This window comes from Heterocephalus glaber, unplaced genomic scaffold (genome assembly GCF_053883595.1).
Source record: "Heterocephalus glaber isolate CG9 unplaced genomic scaffold, H.glaber_assembly_v1.0 deba00001498, whole genome shotgun sequence".
Classification (NCBI taxonomy): domain Eukaryota; kingdom Metazoa; phylum Chordata; class Mammalia; order Rodentia; family Bathyergidae; genus Heterocephalus; species Heterocephalus glaber.
In genome coordinates this window covers 4,845,045-4,868,740 of record NW_028258321.1, presented here as the reverse complement: position 1 = coordinate 4,868,740, position 23,696 = coordinate 4,845,045, and the positions used below count along the sequence as shown (strand labels likewise).

General features: G+C 56.1%; 1 protein-coding gene across 3 annotated transcripts in view; it reads right to left on the bottom strand.

Annotated features, from left to right (window-relative positions):
* Positions 1 to 19,258, bottom strand: part of Sh3pxd2a (SH3 and PX domains 2A) — a 193,779-nt gene extending 174,521 nt beyond the window's left edge. Inside the window, exon 1 of one of the 3 annotated variants that reach the window (XM_021245689.2) lies at positions 18,927 to 19,258. In XM_021245689.2, the coding sequence (XP_021101348.2) occupies positions 18,927 to 18,998 (72 nt within the window). In that variant the 5' untranslated portion in view covers positions 18,999 to 19,258. The remainder of the gene's footprint in view (positions 1 to 18,926) is intronic. The other 2 variants (XM_021245687.2, XM_021245688.2) reach the window with 2 other exon arrangements.
* Between the last annotated feature and the right edge of the window lie 4,438 nt (positions 19,259 to 23,696).

Below are 23,696 nucleotides of genomic sequence, written 5' to 3'. Positions count from 1 at the left end.
GTAGTCTCAAGACCACTAACGTACCACCCTCGTGCCTCGGTGGAGTTGCCCGCTCTGGATATTCATATAAATGAAGACACACACTACATGGCCCTTTATAAAAGGCTTCTTTCACTTAGCATTGCGGTTTCAAAATTCACCCAGGCAGCAAGACTCAGGCCTTCACTCCTCTGTAGGGCTGAATGGGAGCTCACGGCCAGAGCAGCTGCCACTGCCAGACTCCGCCTCAGCCTCCAGTCCTGCCTCTGGGACCATGGAGCACGCTGGAGTCTTCTCCTGTCTCAGTCCTCCACGGCCTACAATGAGCAGAGGCCTCTGTCGACTGTAATGATATGTGGCGTGAGCAAGAAGTAAAATCGGGGGGCTGTAACGTCCACAGCATAATCCATCTCATTCTGACAGATTGTTTTCTCACTTTTACAAACATGTAGTAAGAAGAATCCTTGCACATGTGGAGGAGTTTCTTAAACCAGAGTGTGGGGTGTACACCTAGGAGACCTCTGGGACACAAGATACAAGATACACATTCTTCCAAAGCTGGGTGTCGCCACATCATTTCCTGAAGTGGTTGGACCGTGCAAACTTCTGTCAGTAGTATGAGTGCTCCCATTTCCCCATATTCTCCCCAACACTCAGTACAGTTAGACTTTTCATCTTTGCTTTCTAACAGGGAATCACATGGCTCTTGAACAAAACTGTTAACTAGGGCAATCAAGAGTACAGAATATTTCAAGTATGTCTGGTAGTTGACCAGAAAGAAGTTCTTTATGTGGCATTGTATCAGCCTACTGCCTAGCAATAAAGTGGAAGAAAAGGCAAAATGATACAATGTTTCTAAATTGCTTCACAGACCTCACTGATCCACATGTCCTCACTGCAAACCTGACTTCTCGTTTTAATGGATTTAGATACAGATGGTGAAGAAGAATAGATTAAATGTGAACATACCCACCTGCAGGAATTCCAAACTCGTATCCACCAATGCCATTCAATAATTCATCCTACAACAGTAGCCCAAGTTCCCAAAGATGTTTTTATGAACATCTAGGACATCACCGCTGTGTGGGGAAAACTGGAAGTAATCTAACTGTTCATTAATAGAGGGATAGTGTTTTAGAATTGTAATTCCTTGCTTTCTAGTTATGAGCTGCCTTGAAAGGGAGGACACGTTTCCTTGAGGCTAAGACAGCGCTGCTGGGCTCTTGTTACTTGCAGCTGACTCGCTGTCTCTCTGCATGGATCCACCACTGTCACCCCGCTCTAGCCAGAGGGAAACAGGGTCAACTGTGGAGCATTTGGCCACTTCCCCACACTGCTCCCAAGAGAGAAGTCCCATGACCCCAGTCTCCAGGGAAGAGAGACTGACCAGGACTACAGCAACTTTCACCAGCTCCTGGAAAGGGGCTGGGAGTTCCGGTAGCACTAAAAACAAATAAAGATGCTTTTCCGCCTCTGCCCGCCCCTCCAGGACAGAGAGTCCCCAGGGGGACATATCAGTGGGACTTTGTTCCAGTTCCAGCCTCCTCCACCTCTGGCCTGAGGAAGTGCTGGGAGTGACTGCTGGTGAGAGCAGCACTTCCCAGAAGCCCCACCTTGGGACCCAAGGGACTTTGGGGAAACCCGAAGGAGGGTATGTGCCCAGGAGCCCCTTGCTGGCCCTGGGCAGACCCTGCCAGCCAGAGCCCTGGTGAGAGGCTGGGGACACAGCAGCCCACCCAACGAGCCACCGAAAGTGCACGGCACAGCTTAGGACTCGTGCATGTGCGGAACAGGTCAATCCCCAGAGACAGATTAGGGGCTGCTAGGGGCTGGGAACCAACAGCAGTGGGTGGGGTAATGGCACAATAAAAATATTCTACAACCAAGGCCCACAGCGGTGCCTGCAAACCCTGTGAGCACTGCACAAAAGCAAACGAGCTGGACTTAACAGGGTCAGTTGTGCAGGATGGAATCCCACCTCCTCAGGGCTGTCCCCAGAGGGTGGCTGACAGCACCAGCCCACCCTCTGGCACCCTCCCTGGGGCAGCACGGTGAGGATGGCAGTGCCCACTGGTTCCCTTTTCTACCACCACCACTGCTTCTGTGCCCGCCACCACTCTGACTTTGTGGCACTTCATTAGCCCCATTTTACAGACAGGAAAACTGAGACTCAGATTAAGTCATGCACCCAGGTCACATGGCTGCTGGGGACTCGCTCCAGAGGCTCTGCCACTTGTACCCACAGCACTTCACCACCACAGCCTAACCCAAGTCCGTAATGGCCAAGCAGACAGGGGTCCTCACAGCACCACAGTTAGCCCTCAGCGTCTCCCAGAGTTTGGGGGCAGAAGCCCTGGTTCTGGGGTCCTTACCGACCAAGCTGGGCCACCTGTCCCATGACTCGGTCAAGGAGACAAGCAGTGGTGAAGGGCAGCAAAGACGCTTGCATCAGAACAGCTGCCAGGCTTGCTGGCGCACGCCTGTCACTGGTACTTGGGAGGCTGAGGCGGGAGAACAGCCATGAGTTCAGGGCCAGCCTAGGCTACACAGAGGTCAAGGCCAGCCTGAACTACATAGTGAGACTCCAAAAACAAAACAAAACAAAGGGAAACTCAGCACAGCCATGCTGATCGGCACAGATAAAGCAGCTCAAGATCGGCCTTCCAGGGCCCCACAGAAACTTTGATGCTTTATAGAAAAAGGGAACAAGGCAAGGCTGGGGGTCTGTGGTGCTGGCAGCTGGGGAATCCTGGTCTGGATTGGTGGCCTGGTGGACCCGGTAGCCGAGCACTGAGTGTGCGAGGCCCTCGGAGTGGTGGCACCTTATCAGGCGGCAGTTTGGCTCTTGTCACAGATGAAGGCTCTTGCTGTGGCCTCCCAGGCTCTGCCTTTCTTGGAATCAGAGGTGGCTGCGGGCTTGGGACAGTGACTGGAGAATTCTAGACATTTTCCAGGGGGTTCTGAACTGGGTATTTTAAAAGCTGGGAATGAGATGCCCTGAAAACGGGCTGCTCATATCCTGATGCCTTCCACGTTGAAGGGGAGGAGACAGCCTGGGTAAATCTGTGCTGCTCAGGTTGCTGAGTGAGTGAGCCCTTGCTTCTTGGAGCGGCCTTGCTGCATGCTGGGGGCAGACAGGCAGATGGCCCTCTATGGTTCGGTTCGTGAGGGCACTGGTGGAACTGCGCTTCCAAGGAGCTTTGGGTTACTGAGCTGACCGGGTACCAGGGCCCCAAGGTATCTGAGTCCCAGGCCAGGAGTAAACCCCCAGGGCTCCAGGCCAGGTCACATCTGGGGTGGAGCTTGGGGGGCTCTCACGGGCCGAACCGCCAGGCTACGGGGTGGGGGCCCACTGCCTGGCCTGCCAAGAACTCACTGACAGGCTGCCTGCCCTCACGTTCTTCCAGGCACCCAGCCAGGGGCTGCTGACAGGTGTGGAGCGCTAGCCCCACACCTGGACCTGTCATGCCGCGCTCAGAGGACCTGGGCCAGGTGGACAAGCACACGCTGGGGTGGGGAGACGAGACCTGCAGCCCCTCACCCACTGCTGTTTTCTAGATGAACTCGGGACTCCTGGGGCAGCTGTCCTGGGGCTCGGGCTTCTGCACAGTCTCCTCCCCATCACACCTTTCCCGACCTGGTGAGAGGTCACTTTTCTGGAGCGAGTGCCCTGGGTGGAGAGGGAGGCCTTTTATAGGGCAGCAGCTCGGGAAACTCCGGGCAGGGCAGGGCAGGGCAGGGCAGGGCAGGTGGGTCAAGGCCCTGGTTCTGCCCACTGCTAGCTGTTGTCCCCTGCGTCACTGACTCGCCTCTCCAGTCTCCAGGTTGCTGACCATATAAAGGTGAGGAGGTGAGGTCTGAATCACCCTGCCTGGCACAGGAAGACGGAGGGTGGTTACACACCCGTGGGTGAGGCTCTGAAGACCCTTTACATGAAACCCGAGCACTCTCAGACCTACCCTGACTACAGGGCGCTCTCAAGGATAAAGGACGAGCCCCGAGGAGCCAGAAAGGGTGGTGCGCACCTGTTATCCCAGCACACACTCTGGAGGCCGAGGCAGGAGGACCGCAAGTTTGAGCCCAGCTTGGGCAACTAAGTGACGTAGTGAGAACCTGTCTCAAAACAAAAAGTTTAAAAAGGAGCTGAGGATGTGGCCCAGTGAGACGGCATAGGTTCAATCCCCAGGACAGAACAAAACAAAACAAAGACGACCCAGGAATCGGCCTGACAGTGACCAACAGCTTTACTCTACACACACACTGCACACACAGCCCCTGGCGAGCGCGCACACACACACAGGCCTCCTTTCCATCTTAGGGGCACCCAACTTCTGCACAGTGTCAAACATTCCACGGAAGCTTTAATCCTCACAGTGCCCGCCTCCCTGCCTCTCAGACAGGGCTGGTGACAAACATGCCCCCTGCTTCCTGACTGAGCTTCGGTGCTGAAGGCACTGGACTGCCAGTGCCTGGAGGCTGGTGCTCCCTGGGCCAGGCTCCGCCCCTTCCCTGGCGGGCGGCTGCCTCCTCCATCCCCCCAGCCCCATCCACTTCAACCCTCCAGAACTGCCCTCCACTCACCTCAGAGGCCCCACACCAAACACGTTCTCCTCTGGAGCACAGAGCCGGGCACTCTTGGCTGGCAGGCCGGCCCGGGGCTGGGGTCGCTGGGTGCTCGGTCCCAGCCCCACCACTTGCTTGCCCAGGAGCGGGCTATCTTAGTTGGGGTCTCTCAGAGTGGACCCCAAGACAGGCTGCAGGCTGTCACCTCCCAATCCCCTCTGCTTGAAGGCGGCCCCCGGGGGTCACAACTCACTCCTTTCCCGACCTTTCTCAGGGTCACCTGCCTGAGTGAGCAGCCCTCCCTGGTGCCACAGAGCTGCAGGGGTCCCCAACAAGGGTGGGTGGGGAGGAGAGATCACAGCCTGAGCAGAAGGCTGGGGACCCAGGCCAGAATGCACCCGGCAGCAATGCCCACCACATTCCAGAAGCCAAGGCCCTCTCCGAGCCCTTCTCGTCTGTGAAGCAGGCAGGCCGAGTGTCGCTTCCTACCCTGATCTCAGAGGAAGGGCTGTTATTTGGACCCCGGGGAAATGGGGTGCCCGCAGAGGACACCCCTGCCTGTGCCCACACGGCCCGGAAGCAGTGCTCACCATGGAGCAGAGAGAGGCAGGAGGTGACTTGGGGCAGGGCCCCTCCCCACACCCGGCCCCAGAGGAGGGAGAGCCCGCTGGTGACTCCCAAATGTCCCAGCCCGCTGCCCTCAGCCAGCTGCTAAGAAAAGGTGGGGCCGGCATTCGCCCCCTGCCTGTCCAAATGTTTGTGCCGCCCTCCCTCAGAACACACCACAGGCTCTACAGCACCCAGGGTCTAAATATACCCCAAAGGCACCAGGTGCCTGGGCTGCTGGGCTGGACACTTCCGAGGCACCGAGTCCACACCGGGCACGGTGCTCTCCTCGGCTGCCTTGTTCCCCAACAAGGCCACGAGGGAGGCAGTGTCGCAGCCCCACCTTACAGGACAGGAAACCAAGCACTGAGAGGGGTATATTGGGGAGCTTGCCCAAGAACTCAGGCAGAAGGGTCGGGCTGAAAAGGGACCTGGCAGGGGGTCTGGAGCCCCTGCTCTGAACTGCTCTGCACCAGTGCCTCATTCTCCCGCCTTTCTTTGGTACTGGGGATCGAACTCCGGACCTTGTGTTTTCGAGGCAGGCACCGGAACCACTGAGCTAAATCCCTGGCCCTCTCCCCAGCTTTCCATCAGAAGGCTGCACCCCGGGGCCGGGAATGGAACTGCCACCGCCTTCTCCCCTCGGACAAGTGACAAGGCCCGGGAGGTGAAGAGCACGCTCACCGCCTGCCTGAGAGCACAGGCGCCTGGGAGGTGGACGCGCTGGGCCTGCAGGAAGGCCTCTTTGTTAGCAGCAGCTGGTGTGGTGGGCCAACCCGAGCGGGCTATTTTTCCTCCTTCCTCCCTTTCCTTCTCTTCCTCCCCTCCACCCTGCCTCCTCCCTTCCCTTTTGTAGCACTGGGGGCCTTCACATTGAGCTACAACCCCAGCTCATTCTTTTAATGTTTCATTTTGAGACAGTCTCACAAAGTTGCCCAGGCTGGGATCAAATGTGCAGTCCTCCTGTCTCAGCCTCCCAGAGTGCTGGGATTACAGGCGTGCACCACATTCTTTTCTGAGAATGACAGCATTTCCACTGGGATGCTCTAATGGCGTTCCCAGAGCAATCTTTCCCAAAAAGAGGGTAAAAGCAAAGGGAAGCCAAAGAGAGCAAGACTTTCCCAGAGTACGGAGCCCGGGAGGAGCCAAAGGGAGCCACCTCACAGCGCAGGCCCTTGAGCAGGCCACAGTCTCAGGGAAACACCCTGGAAGGGTGCGTGTCACAGCGCAGCTCACCATGGGCCTTCGAGCAGCTCAGGCAGTCCTGGATAGCTCCATGTGAACCATCTTTCCACTTCTCACACACTCAGCAGAGCCACTGCCAGAGGGAAGACAAATCTAGCCTCCTTCTCGAGCTCCACCCAGCCTCAGAAGCAGTTCCCAGCTGTCCTCTGCCCAAGTGGAAGCTCTCATTGCAGAGTGGAAACAGGCAAGCCAGATCGAGTCCCACCAGGAGAACAGTAGCTCCGCACTGGTGGTGCACAGGGCAGTGCTGTTCTCCTGATCAGCACACGCTGGAGCTCCCACTTGGGCCCCTGGGTGAGTGTTTTACACACACCAGCCCATCTACCTGCCCCTACCAGGAGGTGCTTTACGGTACACCAGTCTTCCTTCTCACGACATTCTGCAGCACAGATACCTTAGCTGCTTTTACAAAGAGTGAAACTGAGGCTCAGAGTTAAGCTCCTTGCCCAAGGTCACCAGCTAGTAAGTGGCAGAGCCATGAGCCAAACTGGCATTAGACTCCAGAGCCCGAGCTTTGCATGCCTGCCTTCAGCAGCGCAGGAGGGGACAGTGCCAGTGGGAGGGCCTCAGACCAGGAGAGGGCAAGCCAGGGCACACCACCAAGTTCGGGCTCTGTAGGGCAAAGGGCCCAGTGCCTGCCACCAAACCCAAAAGGAGAAATGAAGACCTGGGGCTGCTGAGAGACTAGCGGTCACAGGCGACGAGCGACGAGCGAACAGCTGCTGTTCATTTTGGGGCCAAGGAAGAGGGGAAAGACTGGCTAGGACCCACCCTGTTCTAACAATAAACTGAGCTGGGGTGCGGGGGAGGCTGCTTCCAGCTAAACAGGCCCTGGGCACCTGCCGGGAGAGCCCACTGGGTAGGTGTCAAAGACATCTTGCCAGACACCCTAATGTGGCAACAAACAGCATCTGCCAGCCCCTCCCAGCCTCATGTGTGGGACTTGTGAATGGCCCAGGAAGACAAACCCACCCCTCAGCGCCAGGTTCCAAGGACAAATGGGTTTTCCTGTCTGGGGAAGATAGAGGGCTGGCTCACACTTCCCTCCTGTGGCTTTTGCTCCCTCCCTCCGACACTTGTTACTGTCACTATTCCACAAGTACGGGGGCTGATCATAAAATAGTGTTGAAATGAAAAAAACTTATTACAGTAAAAGGCACATTGCCATTCATCATCCTCAACATACTCCTTTGCTTTGAACACACTCACCCCAACATTCCTGCCACTTTCTGAAGCAGTTCTGGAAGCCCTCTTTGGAGATGTGATCGAAAACACAGTGAACACTGCTGCCAAGGGCCATTCAACGGAAAGGCAGCTCGTAAAAACATGATGCTGTGTTCTCAACTACCTCATTCAGATCTGGCACCCTGTGACTTCTGGCTCTTCCCCAAAGTCAAAATGACCATGCATGGTAAACGTTTTGAATTGATTCATGACACCGAGGCAGCCATGACAGCAAAACTAAAGACATGAAAAGAGGACCTCTAGAGCTGGTTCAGAAAGTAGCAAGAATGATGGCCTAAGTGGGTCTGAAGCGAGGGAGATGAATGGCAATGTGTCTTAATGTAACAGACTTAAAATTGAGGGGGCTGGGGATGTAGCTCAGTGGTACCACACTTGCCTCGAAAGCGAAAGGTCCTGAGTTCGATTCCTGGTGACACACACACAAAATGTAAACATTCACTGTATCTTTGTTGCTGCAGCCCGTAAGGTCTGCAGACTGGCCACCTGGGCTGTGGCACGGCTGGCTGGCTGGATTCCCTGCAAGGCCAGGGAGCAAGAATTTTCCCAGGGACTCCCCCACCCCCCACTGCATGGCTCTGAGCCCCAACTTTGCCTCTTCCTGGTTCATAACCACCGGCTGGTGAATCAGTCCCCTGTACCCTGGTCTCTCGTTGGAAAGCGAGGGTCACTCCAGGGCTTTTCTCCCAGGGCTGCTGGGAAGGTGCAGTAAAGGAGCAGGTGCTCAGAAGGTGGCCATGGGCATAAGCACTGCACTGCTGTTATTTAGCCCTAGAGCTTCCTTCTCGCTGTGGATGCTAGGACAGTTTCCCTGCAATACTAAATGTAGCATGGAGGTCCCGGTTAGGCCACCATTTGGGCGAGCAAGAAGTGTCTGGTTCTTAGGACACAGTTCTATGTACTCTGTGGAAGAGCAAGCTTTGTCCTGAGAACTGCAGCACCATTTATAATATTTTATTGATAGGAAACTGTGTTTTGAGTATCAAACCACCAACTTCCACAGCTGTGAATTGGAAGCTATGGTAAAAAGAGGAGTGGGGTGGGAGGGAGGGGTTTTGATCAAATGAAGCCTTAGCCCGTGCATTTACAGCGCTGATCAAGTGCCTCCGGTGACCAGGGCCCCTGGCAGCAGCAGGAGAGGTGGCAGACATGGGGTGCTCACTGCACATGCTGCAGCTCCCAGCCCAGGCTCCCAGCCGGAGCCCTGCACACAGCAGGTACAAGACCAGTGCTCCCTTGCTAAGTCTCCTAGTGTGCCCAGGGCTCTGGGTTCCTGTCCGTGTCACTGCGGACAGACTGCATTTCCCCAGAGGTCGGGGCTACAGTTTCAGTCTTCAGAAACTGCTGGGCACAGCACGCTGCCCAGGTTCGGGAGAGGCACAGGCTCTGTCTGACCCCTTTTCCATGGCTATCCCAGCTGCTGACTCTGGTTCCCTCGCTCCTTACTAGCATACACCAGCTCCCTGCTCTTCCTCGAAAAGCCAGGCATGGCCCTACCACAGGGCCTTAGCACCTGCTGTTCCTTTCTCTTCAGCTACTTTTCCCTAAATGTCCACATGGCTCACTTCCTTACCTCCTTCAAGTCTTATTCAAAAATCGTGGGGCTGTCCCTATAACCCTCTGTGAAATAGCCCAGCAACCCCATCATTAATAGCTTCCCCAGACTCTCACCCTTCCTTAGTTTTCTGAGCAGTATCTATCCCTCATGAAGCACATGCTAAGTTTTACCTGTTTTGGTTCTCTGCATACTGTGACCCTTCCCACACTGAAGCATAAACTCCACAAGGGCAGTGAATTTTATCTGCTGTATTCCAGAGCTTGGCACATAGAAAATGCTCAAATTGAAGGAAGGAATGAATGGATGGATATGAATATGAATAAATAACAGCTTGACAAAAGCTGAACAACCCAAGGCCTTTCTTGGTGTTAAATGATGGGTAAAACAATAAACATCAAAAAAATTCACAGACAGAAATAGTTTAAGATGAGCAGGCAGGGAGGCTTCTGGAAATTAAGCAAACCCAGGAAGGGCACCGATGATGGTGATAACACGTGCTGAACTGGTATTTTATAGATATGGGAAGCGCTACACAGACTCGACCCCACGGGGAGGGGATTAATGTCACTGTTTCCGACTCACAGACGAGGAAACAGGCCTGTGGAAGGGAAGCAACGTGACTGTGTGAAACACGCACGCACGAGGCCAGGCCGGAGACCTTGCGGAGACCCGTGGCGTCCTGTCCCAGCCTCTTGCCCTCGCCTCCAGTTGCTGGGTTTATTCGGCCCTCCAGGGCCTGCCTGTGGCTGGGCGAGCATCAGGCTGGCAGCACCAGGTAGTGAAACTCTCCCCTCCACCCAGCCTCAGTGCCAGGCCACGCCCCACGCCCAGGAGGGGCACAGTGCTCCTGGCAACTAGACCCCTGAAGGGCCAGGCCTTCACAAGTGGCCCTGGACGAGAGCTCAAATCAAGGGAAATGAAAATTCAGGCCCCAAGACAGAGGCCAGGCTTTGCCATGGGTCCGGCCTCCATATTGAGTTTACTCTTCCCCAGCCACCAGGTACAACATGTCCTATGTCAACAGGGCACTCAGGGGAGGTGACCTGGGGTTTAATCCAGGCGCAGGAAGTTCCACTGAGGACCCTGCTGAGCCTCCCTGCCCTCCGGCCTCTCAGGAAGCTCAGAAAAAGCCACACTGCAGCTTTCTGCCGACACCCACTTCACTCCCTTTCTGGAGAGCCCGGAACAGCGCTCTCAGTGTTTACTCCACAAAGCAAGGTGAAGAGCCCCTCCCTCGGGCCATGTGCAGCTGACTGTGCCACTCCAGCACTCCCGGCGTGGGCAGCAGCACAAGGAGGACTCCCATGGCACAACCTGAGCTTTGGGGCAACCAGTCACGTCTCGGGGGGCACAGTGGGTGTATCACAAGGTCTGCCGCTGAGTCCAAGTCCTGGCTCCAGCCATTTACTGCCAGTGCCCGGGCCCCGATGCCCTGCACCTCTGAGCCTCTGTTTCCTCATCTGTAGAACCTGGGTGATGACCAGGGTCCGCTGTGGCTCCGAGGAGCCCGCCCAATGGCTGCACTTCACATTCCCTAACTCAACCGCTCACCTCCCAGCCTGGAGCCGTACCCTCAGACGGCATGGGGAAAATGAGGCTGCTTCTCTCAAGTTGCCAATGAGCGATGACTAAGTAAATAATTAATCCCAGCTTGAAACCCAAGCTTGGACTTCTGCTATGATGGACCCAGGCTCCGCGAGAGAATGGCCAGTTTGCCACCAACCGGGGCTCAGGCTGGCCGGGGTCTGTGGGCGGCTACGTCCGCGACCACTGCCCTCAGCAGCAGGTGCTTTGCTCCCATTCCTCCAGGTGCCAATTCATCAATCCTGGCCCAGCGTGCAGAGTCGGGAGCCTCCCCGCTGCTGTCACACAGAGAAGTTCTCCCATCTAGGCGAGTCCCTTAAAACAGCTGTGGGTCTGGGCCACGAGGAAGCAGAATAAAGCTGGGTCGGAATCAGGCCAGCCCTCACCGTTCACAGAGCACCCACTTCTGATGACAGGGCAGTCTCTCTTCACTCAGAGCCCAGAGCCGGGCCAGAGTGGCAAGGGCCAGAGTGCTGCCACGCAGGAGGCCAGCACGCTGGCAGCAGAAGCCCCGGGACCAGGACCCGAGAGTGGGAGGCACGGTGGTAAGAGGCCAGGGGACACAGCTTCGCGGAGGGGAAACCTCCACTGACAGCACCACCTGGATTTCCAGACCCGGCCATGGAGTCAAACGGGATTTAAAAATGCAACTTTCAGGCCACACTGGCACCAGATTATAAATCAGTGCCTGGCACAAAATCGGAGGTAACCGTGTAAATGGTGGTGACGTAATGCAGGCCAAGATCTCCCTGAACCATCACCAGGTGAGAAGGGCTCTCACACAGGACTGTGCGGGGAGAGTAAGCACACACCCCAGCCTGCAGCACCTGCGTCCCTTCCCTTCCTGGTGTACCCCGCAAGTGCAGTCCACATTGGGCAGCTCCCCACCTTTGCTCCCCCGTGTCACACTGTCAGATCTGATGAGTGGTCAATTCCCACAGGTCTGAAGTTCATGTTCCAGGGATCCCAGAGACAGGGGACTGCTCCACACCCTACCCTGAGCCATCCTTCATCCTGCACTGACGCCCACAAGGGATGCTTCCCCCCATCCCACATGGGCCTCCAGAGGCCCAGGCCTGGGGAGGGTGGCTTCCTTGCCAGCCACAGGCAGCAAAGGCCTGAGAAGGCCTAAACCGAGGGGCAGAAAGCACAGCTGTTTCCTCTTTGCTAACTCAGCCGCCTCAGGGTTGATTCCTCCACCTAGGTATGGAGATGGGCTGTTGCTTCCCACCTCCAATAGAAAGAAGCACCCTCCCAATGCTGCCTTCCCTGAGGCCCTGGCAGTGGAGGCATAGGTGTCACAGTGGGCTGTTTGTAGGATAAAGCTCTAAAAGGTTCTCCAGCACCGGAATGTGTTCCTGAGTAAGCCCCAGGGCAGGGCAGGGCAGGGCAGGGCTCTGGAAAGGGGAGGCCTTCTGAGAAACTCCCCCAAGGTACGGGAGAGCTCTTCTAAGGCACCCCAGCACCAGGGGATTCACAAGACAGCCTGGGGATGTGGGAGTCCCTCTGGAGTTCACAGGCCCCGAAGGAAGCAGTCACCCTTTTCTGGACAGGAAGTAGAGTTCTAGAAGGCAGAAGGCGGCATGGAAGACCTCATACAGCTCGAGCAGACAGCGCCCTTGCGGAGCTGCTGGCTGCCTGGGCTCTGCACCAGGGGCTGCGGACTCATCCGAGCTGTCTGTGCCGGCACGTCCTCACCTGTCCCTGGCCCCACCTGTCCCTGGCCTGTGCGGATGCTGGCAGGAACTTCCCCTGGCAGGGCTGCTGGGACTATCCATGGAAAACTCTCAGCACACAGACAGCTTCTGGAATGTCAGCTGTTATCTTTGCGACGACATTTTCCGTAAAGAATCAGGGCTGCTAAAATAGCTAGAAGCGGTGAGAGTTAAATGAACGCAGAGCCTGTCGGCGGTGCTGGAGTGGAAACCGAGAAGAGTTCAGAGGTCTTGGATGTTTCGGACCAGCCTGAGATCTCGAGCCACCCCGTCAAGCCCCCGGCTGAGTGAAGGTGGCGCTGCCTTTCTCATGCCCCTGGGTACGTGTGGAAACTGCTCTCTCAGCGGCCAGCCAGGGCCCCAAAACCTCATCCCACGGCTCCCCTTTCTCCGCAGCTCTCCTTCCCCAAGAGGCCCGGTGCAAGCGACTTCAATGGGCAGCCTGACCCCCGGAGTAAGAGCTAGAAACAGAGGGGCTGGATCTGGCTGACTCAGGAGTCCCCCACGCGGGACCAGGAAAGAGGTGCCAGTCCTTCACCAGACCTGCCCAGCCACCGAGGCAAGAGCCACCTGGGGCCACAGAAGAGCCTGCCCTGCCATGCTGCGCCATCCCAGCCACCTGGGAGGAAAGGAAGGTTCCCAGGCATCCGCTCAGTAAATTCCCAATTCCTGGGCTGCCATCTGAAGCCGTCATCACCCCCCACCTCCCCTTGGGGTCTGCCTGGGTTCTCCTGGCGCGTTCCACCTCCGCACTTCTGCTTTTCCCTTTCTTGGAATACCCTTTTCTGGTCTTCTCACCTCATTCCCACTCGTTCCCAGCCAATCCTAACTGCTCTTCCTCAAGGCCCTGGAAGGCTGCCTTTCCCAGCCAGCCAGCCAGCCAGCCAGCCGCCTCGATCTGGAAACCCCAGTGCACAGCGTTCCCTCCTTTGAGCAGCTCTGGGACTGAGGAGTTACCATGGCGACTGCTTGTGCACTGGTGAACTCATTTAATCCTCACCATAACCCTATGGGCCAGGTCCTACTCCCCTCCCCAAGCTTCCTTCTTTCACAGATGAGCAAACTGAGGCCGACAGTCATAAGGAACTTGCTTTGGGCCATGCAGCAGAAGTGGAGAAGACAGGATTCTGTCTGGGGCCCCCAGAGCTCGTGCTCAGGGCGAGGCAGCGTCCCCAGCCCTGGAGGTCCCTCGTGCCCTCCAGATGTGCTGGCTGGACTCATTGGTTATTTCTACCCAACCTAGTTCTGACGTGAAATAAAGTGGCAGCTCAAAGCTTGCACGTCAGCGACCAGGGTGAGAATCCCTACTCTGCTGGGAACTGGAGTCCCTGAGAGTCCTGTGACCCCTCTAAGCCTCCATCTCCACACACGTAAAACGGGCACCAAACCCCTACCTAGCTATCATGGGTGATGCCCTCTCGGGCACCTTCTGTGGGGCCCTCGTGTTAGTTCTTCCCCTTCCCTCTGTGCACTGGATCCTGGCTGGACTCTGTACAGAGCACGGGCTCAGACCCCACTGCCGATGTGGCCATGTGCTTAGAGACAACCCGGGCCGGGGCAGGAAGGGGCCTTCCCACGGTCCACCCTCAGGCCTAGGTCCCTGACCTCCTACCCACATGCCTGCCTGCCACTGATGCCCGCACAGGCAGCAGAAGCCAGGCAGGCAGGAAGCGACTCCTCTCTGGCTCCAGCCTTTGGAGCACTGACCACCCTCTTGGGAGGATCCATTATCCTGGCGACCATCATGGCACAGAACACCTCTGGCCCTCGCTCTGAACCTACTTCAAAGCCGGAATCTCCACCTCGTTTCTCCAACACGCCCCTAGTCCTTCCTGTTCCCCAGGTCTTGGTCCTAATTCATTACTCCTTTCCTGGATTCTCAGAACTCAACTGGAGTAAGTGTGACTACCGTCCGTGGAACTCTATTTGTTTTCTTTTGTTTAATTGGGACTTATAAGGGAACCCAGTTGTCTCTTAGACTTTTTCCAGCCAACAGTGACTCAGGCAGAGGAAATTAGAAGGCAATTTCCAGGGAACTGCTACAACAACCCAAAGCTGGAAATAGCCCCAGGTCTCCCAGTGCACAGCCCTCTCTCCTGTTAACTCAGCTCCCCAGAATCTCTCTTCAGAAAACGGGCAGCTGGCTTCTGGAGCTAGAACCGCACTCCTCTGACACCAAATAGGTTTACTTTTCCTTCCTTTCCCTCCGCCTGCCACCACACACAGTGATTCCAGCCCTTATCTGCTCCCCAAAACCCTCACGCAGCTCTGAAGGACACCATGATAAGTGGCTGGCTGTGGCCCCCGTTCCAACGGTCTGGAAGGATGTGGTTGGTTGTTCCATGAGCAAGGGGCCCTGTCAGCCTGTGAATCAGCCCTACATCACTTCCCTCCCCAGGAAGAAGCCGTTCCCATTCCAGTGCCCATGTGTGAGGTTGTAACGGAAGCAGCGCTGAGCTCGCCCTTACCTGGAACACCTCCCTCCCTCCCACATTCCTCCCCTTCTTCCCCTCTGGTACCAGCAAGCCATCACTGGGTCCCAAAGCTCAGCCTCCAGGGCTGAACAGCTGCTCCTTGTCGGTCTGCTTCTTGTGTTCTCCACAGGGCAAGTGGCCCAACTCCCCATCAGAGTGAACAGCTGGGCTCTGCTTTGGTCTCGGCTCCACCTCTCAGGTCCCAGGGTTTGGGGGATGAGGAACACCAAATGGAAACCAGCACACTGTAAGTGCCCATGACGGGGCCAGGTACTAGGTAAACGCTTTCCCCCAAATTATCTCAGATCAACCTCCCAGAGGCCCTGTGCGGCTATGGGTGAGGAAACTGAGCCCCAGGGCGACAGGTCCAAGGCTGCACAGCTCTGCCCAATACCACTCCTTCCACAATAAAATGACCCTGAAGAAGACCCTGTCCAGGCTGCAGCTTCCAATCCTCACTCCTGTGACAGTCTAAGGGCTTAAAAATAAAAATAAAGAGCAGAGAAATGAATAAATTTGGGGCCAACTCCTAACAATATAGCTCCCAGGACCGAGACCAAAATCTGTGATGATCTAAACACAGGAAGAACGCATTATCCACAGGGCCCACCCTCCATTCATCACCCCACATGGCACTGGACAGGCAGCACCCTGGATCTGCTCTGTCCTCCTGCTCCCCAGGGACCTCCCTCACTGCCTGTCAGACTCACCTGGGCGGCACACGGTGGCTTCCCACAGTGAAGCAGTGCTCAACCTCACCGCTGTCACACAGGCCTGAGCCTGGCCTCCCCATCCAGATGCCAACTGGGGAGCAGGGCCCTGTCTTAGGGGTCTATCCCCCCTGGCGGGAAAAATGAACTGCATTTACCCAGATGTGCCTGGTGCTGACTGGGACCCCCAAGAAATCTGGTTGGTCTCTCCAAGCCTCAGTTAACCTGTCTGTAAAAAAGACTCAAAGAGCCTCCTCCACACTAGGGTATAACTGATGAACTACAGGGATCCTATGAGAACATGTGATGTGTGTTAAGCATTAGGCGCCATGGCTATTACTTGTATTTCCTAAGGATTCCTGTAGAGGATTAGAACATGCATGACTGGCATTTTCTGGGGGAAAAAACCATTCAGGAAAGGAAACAACTGTGAAAGCATGACACCTGCTAAATCCAAACAGATGTGTCTTCTTTGCTTTAGATAAAGGAGCTTCTCTCCACCACCATATGGCTTGATACATGTACACCTATACCCATGAGTGCAAAGAATTCTGTGAACCTGAACTTGGATCCACGGCAGAAAACTTCCAAAGGGAAGAATCTGCTGTTTGCATCTGGGATGAGCAGGACCACCTTAATAAGACAAGCTGAGATCACAGCCACCTTACCCAATGTGCCCAGGGACAGCTCCTAAAAGCCAAGGAGGGGACCAGCTTCATGCCAGGGAGGCTGACCAAAGCAGCAGCTGCTCACCCTTCCCATTCCACCCCAAGCAGGGGCTAGCAGAGAGGAAGGAAGCCAAGGGTTGGCAGCACCATGTAAATGACAGAGGCCACTTGCATGCCTTTCTTAAACAGAGCCTGCGCTCAGGATCCCTGGCACCTTGGCAGCTCCCCTTCCCCATGGGGATGAGCAAGCCCTTGGCTGGATGTCCTGAGAGAACCTTTGCGTGTGTTCCCAGGGCTCCGCAGCCAGCGCTGTTCCTCTGCTTGGGCAACGTGCCTCTCTTGTCCTTGAGCTCTGGCTAATGTGCATATCCCATAAAACATCTCTGCTCTGCAATTTACCAAACCACAGACTCGGCGTGCACCGTTAGTGAGGGGAGCTGGAGGAGGCACGCTTCTCCAAAGCATACGTGATGTGGGTGCAGCAGGTCCTGCCAGCCCACCACACCAGTGTGCCTTATCCAGCACACGTGACCTTCTGGAGTGTGTGGCCACTGCACAGGGGCCAAGGGCAGGGGACCTAAGCCTCAGAGTCCCACGGGACCCTTCCCGTTACTGGACACGTCTACGTCAGCATGAACGCGCCCAAATGTCACAATCACTCCACCAGCAGCCATGTGTCTTCCTGGCCAACCTCAACTGGACCCAGGGAACCTTTAATGAAAACCCACACCATGGACAAAAGGCCAGTTAGACCCGGTGCTGCGGCAGCTGTGGTGCAAGTCACCCATCTGGTTCTTAGTTTCCTGGTCTACAAATGAAAGGGTTGAGCCAGATGCATCCCTGCCAGCCCCACGATTCCACAACATACAACACTTTCGCCTTTCACTGTTTTCCAGAACCTCAGTGAGGGCTCTGTGTGGCCCCATCTGCTCAGTGACACCACTCCGGCCCCCAGCATCATGTCATGGACGCCCAGATGGGACGAGAGATGTCCCAGGAAGTACTTTGTCTGTAAGAAGGGAGGAAACGACCATTTGCAGGGAACAGACAGGACTCCTTTTGTGTTTTCCACACAGTACACATTATTAACAGTCTCAAAACTCAGCATCTTTCTTCCTTTTTGCCAGACCATTAATAGCTGCTTTTCAAAAATGCTTTCTTAGTCTGAATCTCACCAACAGCAAGCTACCATTTAATGAGTACTTGCTATGTCCCAGGAACTGGGCTAAGTGCTTTCATAGATGATCTCATTTAATGCTCCCCACAACCCTAGGAAGTACATACTATCATTGGCCTCATTTTTAAAATGAGGAAACTGAGGCCCATGGACGTTTAAAGAAATTGCTCAACTAGTTAGGGGCTGACCCAGGCTTCAAACAAGTCCCAGATTTTCAGAGCCCCCAGCGTGTAACTGCCACCCCATACAGCCCACGGCAGACCCTGTTCCTGCTAGCAGCCCTCCTGGTTCACTGCCAGTGTCTTGCTTGCATTTGTAATTGTGGGCATCATCGGTCAAAGGGAAAGTGTGCTGTTTTATCTAAAATCCAGAGCTGGAAAAGCACCTGCCTGGGTCTCAGAGCAGAATGCCATCTGTTGAAAGCAGTGCCAATCTCAACTAAGGACAAGACAAGAGGGCCTTAAAATACACCCTGCAACCCTTGAGAAGAGGCAAGAAAGCCGGCTGGTTGGGGCCACCCACCCACGCCTCTGAAAGGGGTTTTCTTGTACTGGCAGTGGAAGAAACCTGCCGAGCCACATGACAGAAGTGGGCTAACTCCCTGCCTGCTCACTTTTACCTCCCCGCACCTGAGCCCAGCCCCGCCCGCTCAACTGTAAAGAACCCCTCTCCTGGAGGCCGGCAGAAAGAAGAGCAGGAGGCTGACATTGCCACAAACCCCGTCCCTCCAACAGGGGAATGCCAGGTACTCCGGAGACCAGTGCGGTCTAGGGCAGCAACCAACAGCCTGTTTTAATTGTTAAAATTAATGCTTTGAGCATGCTAAATGCTCCTTTAAACTCCTGATTTGCAAATCAGATGCAGCCCTGCTATCCATTGTCCCCTGTGCTTTGGAGGCCGGGCTGCAGGTCTCTTCAGTCTCAGCCGCTCAGACAGACTGGCTCAGGGGACACCCAGGTCGCCGTGTTTACGTCCTAAGGTGTGAAGGACGGGAGAACAGCTGCGCCGAGATGAGAGCGGCCTGTCACACAGCCCCCGGGCCTGGCCGCGGTCAGCCTGAGCGCTCCCGAAGTTTGGGGAGGCCGGGGGAGGGGCGGAGACCACAGCCGACCTTTGCCTGCTCGCGTCTGGAAACCAAGCATCACTTAAGAGGAAGTGACCCCGGCTAGGGGTCACGTCCAGAGGAGGGATGAAAGGAAAAGCCACCATTCTCCTCGCACGGCGGGACACAATGGCTTTACGGAGGAAATCCCGGCTGGGCTAGGAGCGGAGGGAGCGGGGGCGCGGCGCTCCTGCCCGGCCTACGCGGGCGGGCGGGACAGCGGCCAAGCCTCGCGCGCCGCCGGGGGACAGGCGACCTCCCCCGGTCACAGGCAGCAGCCGCGGCGCGGCCGGCGGTACTCACGTAGTGCTTGGACGGGCTCCTCCGCTTCTCCACGTCCACCACGGCGGCCTCCCGCACGCAGCAGGCGAGCATCTTCGCGCGTCTCAAGCGGCGCCCCCGGCGGCGTCACCTCGTCATCCCGGCCGGGCTCAGGCTCCTTCTCCGCCCCCCGGACCCCGGGCCCGGGCTCGGGGGCTCCGCGCTGGGCCTGGCGGCAGCGGCTCCCCACACAGGCGTCCGAGCGCCGGCGGCTCCCCGCGGGCCCGGCCCCGCGCCCTCCTCTTCCTGCCTCCCGGGCCGCTCGGCGCCGTCCGCGCTCTCGGCCGCCCGCCGGTGGGTCCGGCGGGAACTGGCGGGCGGAGGCGGGCCGGGGGTGTGTCCCGGCGGGGCAGGGCCGGCCCGAGCCGCTGTCCGCGCGCGGGGAGGGGCGGACGGGCGGGCGGCTCCGCTCGGGCTCGGCGCCGGTGGGGGCCGTGCGGGGAGGGGCTCCGGCGGGGGAGGGGCAGGCGCGGGAGGCCGGGGCGGTGGGGCGCTCGCACTCGGGTGGATTTGTGCCTTCTGGTCGCCGCCTTTCTGTGCCCCTGCTACTGCTGTCCTCAGATCTCTTCAATGAAAAGTAGTTTATTACCCGGCTGTTACTTCCAGGGCCCCACGAGGAGACCGGCCTTAACTCCTCCAGCCAGAGCCTCTTGACGACCCACCTGCCCCTCCCCTAGCGGGTCACGCAGGGCGATTTTCCCAGGAAACGAGATCCATCGATCCGCTGCCTGATCGATCGCCTATCGATCTGGGCCCGTGTGACTAACCTGTGACGTGGTTTACCAATAACAAGGTTACAGGCTTGGCACAACGCCGCGGCCTGGAGCCCAGGGCGCCTGGACCCTCCCGGGTTGGGAGGAGGGAAGGAGCACGCAATGGTAGAAGCTCCCTGGGCCCAGCCAGCTCTGCATCCAGGCCTAGGCCTCCTCCTCTGGTCTGCAAAACCGGCTTTCCAGGCCACTGGCCCGTCTCTGGGCTTGGAGCACAGTTCTACTCAATTCAATTTCGCCTTTTCGAGTTCAACATTTTCCCCATTCTACATTCAAGTATTTAAGGGAGGGGGCATGCTTTCACAACTAGTCCAATTGTCTCACAATCACAATGCAGCTTTGTGAGGCTGGACCAATGGGAAACATCTGACACGGGGGCCAAGAGCTTTAGGGCCTTGTTTTCTTCTTTGCCCAACAGCAGCCCTGTGTCAGTCTAAGGCTGGATTCCCCTATTTGCTTGGGGCAGAGCTCCCCACTACGCTCTGGCCTGCTTGGAGAAGGGTGTGAGGACCCCCAAACGACGGCACACGAGTTGCACCAACAGATGCCACGCGTAATGAGGACTACGAGAGTCGAGCTCCAGGCATTGAGATCTGGATGGCAGGGCCTTCCCTATGAGAGAGGACGGTGGAAACCTCATGTGGATGCAGGGGTCCTGGCAGAAAGTGATATGGCCATGATGCGTGGGTGGCCGGAAAAGGCGGAGACAAGGCACTGCCTGCTGAGCCAGGCTTGTCCATGAAGGGGCCAGGGGCAGACCCACAGTAGGCCCTCAGGTCAGAGCTTGCAAACGTGGGATGGTGCCAGCGTAGCCCCAAGTCCTCTCTGGGGATGAATGGAGGCATCTGCAAGTTGGCTGTAAGTCGATTCACCGTGGCAGTCAGCAGCTCCCCGCTGTGGAGGGCCACGCATTCTGGAGGTGCCCTTTAAGCCTGAGAAGTCCCTGGGGAGGGGAGCTGGTGCTCGGCAGCTGCAGGGAAATAGGAAGTGGGGATCCACTTGTCCTGGGTCCCCTTTCGGAATCAGAACAGTGGGCTCCTTGAGACAGCACCACTACTGTCCTGCTCACCCTCCTCCTCCTGGGACCAGCTCCACACTGAACACGGTGCTGAGCAGAAGTCTGTGGAGAGAGGGCCCAGTGCTTCCCTGCCATCTTAGCAGTACTGCCATTGTTTGCCTACCTGGTGTTGGCCTTCTTTCTGCTTAAGAATCGCCCAAGAACTCTTAAATTCAGTCCTTTACGCCAACTGAAGCATACTTCCAGCTTCCCCCTTTGCTCAGCAGTTACCTCCACTGGAGGGGCAACTGCCAAGAGCTCTGGGGTGAGTGGGGCAGGAGCTATTTATACCTGTGGTAGAAAGGGCTTCCAGCAAGGGTGAAGTGTGCAGGCTGTCCCTTCCCCGGTGCAGCTCCGCCTTAACCAATCCCTATCCCAACGCGTTTAGGGTTTACCGTGTTTACCGAGTGCCTCCCCCTTCCGAGTGCTGAGTGCTTGGCACTCCCCCAAATTGCGGAGAGCAGCAAAGCTGCCTTGGAGATGGGGCCTGTGCCCCATTGATTAAATCCCCCCAGGGTGCCTGATGCAGAGCTGGAGCACAGGATAGTCAGTGTTGGAAAGAAACGGAGAGGATGAAAGAAACCCCTATTCTGCCACCTCCGTCTGTGCATTGGAGGTGACGCTGAGCCTAGGACATTACGTGAGTTCAAGTGACAAAATACAATTATGAAAATGAAAAAGAAGTTAAGGATAAATAAAGATGCAAACTGATACCTGAAATTTTGATTTTTCGAAGACAAGCAATTAGTTGTAAAATGCTTAGAATCAAAGAGCTCGTCAGGCTGGAAAGGATCAGAGGTCATTCTGAGGAGGGAGCTGAGGCCTAGAGAGACTTGAGCGAGGTGCCTGAGGCCACACACTTAATTAGTCCGAGGTCAGCGGCCGCTCCCTCCACCTTGCCTACATGTGCCTGTCCACAGGTGAGAAGAGCTCCTTAGTGCACGTACTGCCACTTGCAGATGGAGGATGTCGTGTGCCTCTGAACCCCGGGGGTCACTTGGCTCCAATTTTCCATTCATCCAGCATCACAAGTTGGCTGGACTGCCCAGCAAAGGGGACTGGAGACTTCTCCAGGACAGCGGCAGTGGGGCCTCCATGCTCCGAGGCCACACACGCATCAGCTCTGCCTAGGCAGAGCCCACCCTGCCTCCCCTCCTGGGGAAGGCCTCATGGCCACCCCGAGAAGACAGCATACCGGAGAGAACCCAGAATTGTTAATGCTAAGCATGGGCGCTGCATAATCCTGTATTCCTCCTTAGAAGTGTATGGCAATGCTAATCATTCATTTGGTTACTAATTATACATTGTACTATGACCCCTCAGCCTCCACTGTTTGGAACCTTATTTACATCTTTTATTGTCAATTGACTTTCCTGTGCTAAACCAATAAAAACCTGTGCAGGCCTTAAGGACCACGAACTTAGACCTTGATTCCGCCTCTCCCTCTCCACTCCCGCACCCAGCACTTCTGCCACCCTGCCCCTGCCATCACACCCTACCTGGTACCTGGCTCTGTATGTGCCAGGCACTCAGTAAATGGCAGACAGGTGGAGATGTGGCTGCTGCTTTCTGAGCAGCACGTGTCCAGCCCAGGCTCCACTGTTGGATCCACAAACTAGCCTGTGACCTTGAAGTGCTTTTCCAACTCTGGGTCTCTGGTGATCTTTCTGGGCCCTTCCATGTTTGGCAATGGTGGGTAACTATTCTGTTTTAAAGTGAAGTCTCTTCCAGGTGTAGTGGCATATGTCTGTAGTCCCAGCACTTGGGAGGCTGAGGCAGGAGGGTCATGAGTTCAAGGTGAGTGTGGTCTCTGACCAGATTGTCTTGAGATTTTCAAATTTGAGTTGAGATTTGGGGCCCTCTCCTGGCCAAAGTGGTATTAGCACTATCGATTGCAACAGCAGCCCAGGGTGGTGTCCCTTCCAGACCCTGGCTGACCTCTGGCAGGGAAAAACAGGAGAGCCTGGCACAAACCCCTGCCATTTTACAGACCCTAAGCAGGCCAGTTTTCATGCTTCTCACTCCATTTCTCCTTTTCCTCCTCCTCTTTCTTCTTCCCCCTGCTCTCAAATCAACTCTAATGTACTGACTTACACTGGGGGCATGTTTTGAGGATGGTCACCCCTGAATCTGGAGCAGACAGCAAGGCCAGACTGACTTCTCTCGGTTGCCAGACAATGAGACCAGGACCGGCCCCCTCTTCCCCGATTCCGGCCATAGTAACAAGCCCTTCTTGCTCACCACACCAACAGGTGGTAGAAGCCCCTTTCCCCTAATTCCCACCACAGTCTCTGTCAGCGGAATCTCCACATGCTTGTCCACCCAGGTGCTGCTGACTCCTGGCCTCCTCCTCTCCTGCCTTTGAGGGTCCCCAGGGGGGCAGATTTTTTATGGAACCACTTGAAATTCCAGCTAGCCAATGGCCCTGCCCCCGGGATACCAGAAGGAAATCGGGTAACTTGCACAGCCACAGTCCAGGACACAGTGAGATTCACAGAGGAAAAATATATTATTCCCTAACTCCAGACCGCATCCCCAGTCCTGCTGACATCTGGTCTCCAAACCAGTGCCTGTTTAAAACCTTCAGGGTGAGAGCATAGACCGCTTCATACCTTTTATCTCAGCTCCCGAATACCCACACCCCAGGTGTGTTCCTGCCAGCTAGGGGTTCCCAGCATTAACCGGCAATAAAAGACAAGTCTTTACAGTTCCCTTTTAACTATAAACCACCCAGATTTTCTTTTTCAAAATCCCCTGCATTTTCCAGAAGCCAGCAAACCCTGAGTTGGTCACCGGATGACAAAAAGAACAACAACAAATCCCTTGGGGGAATTCAAAGGCAGTTTCTTTAAAAATAGCCAGAGGCCGCAAATAACCAAAAATATGAGTCTGGCTTCGGTTTGCGCCCTACCCCTTTTCTGTTCT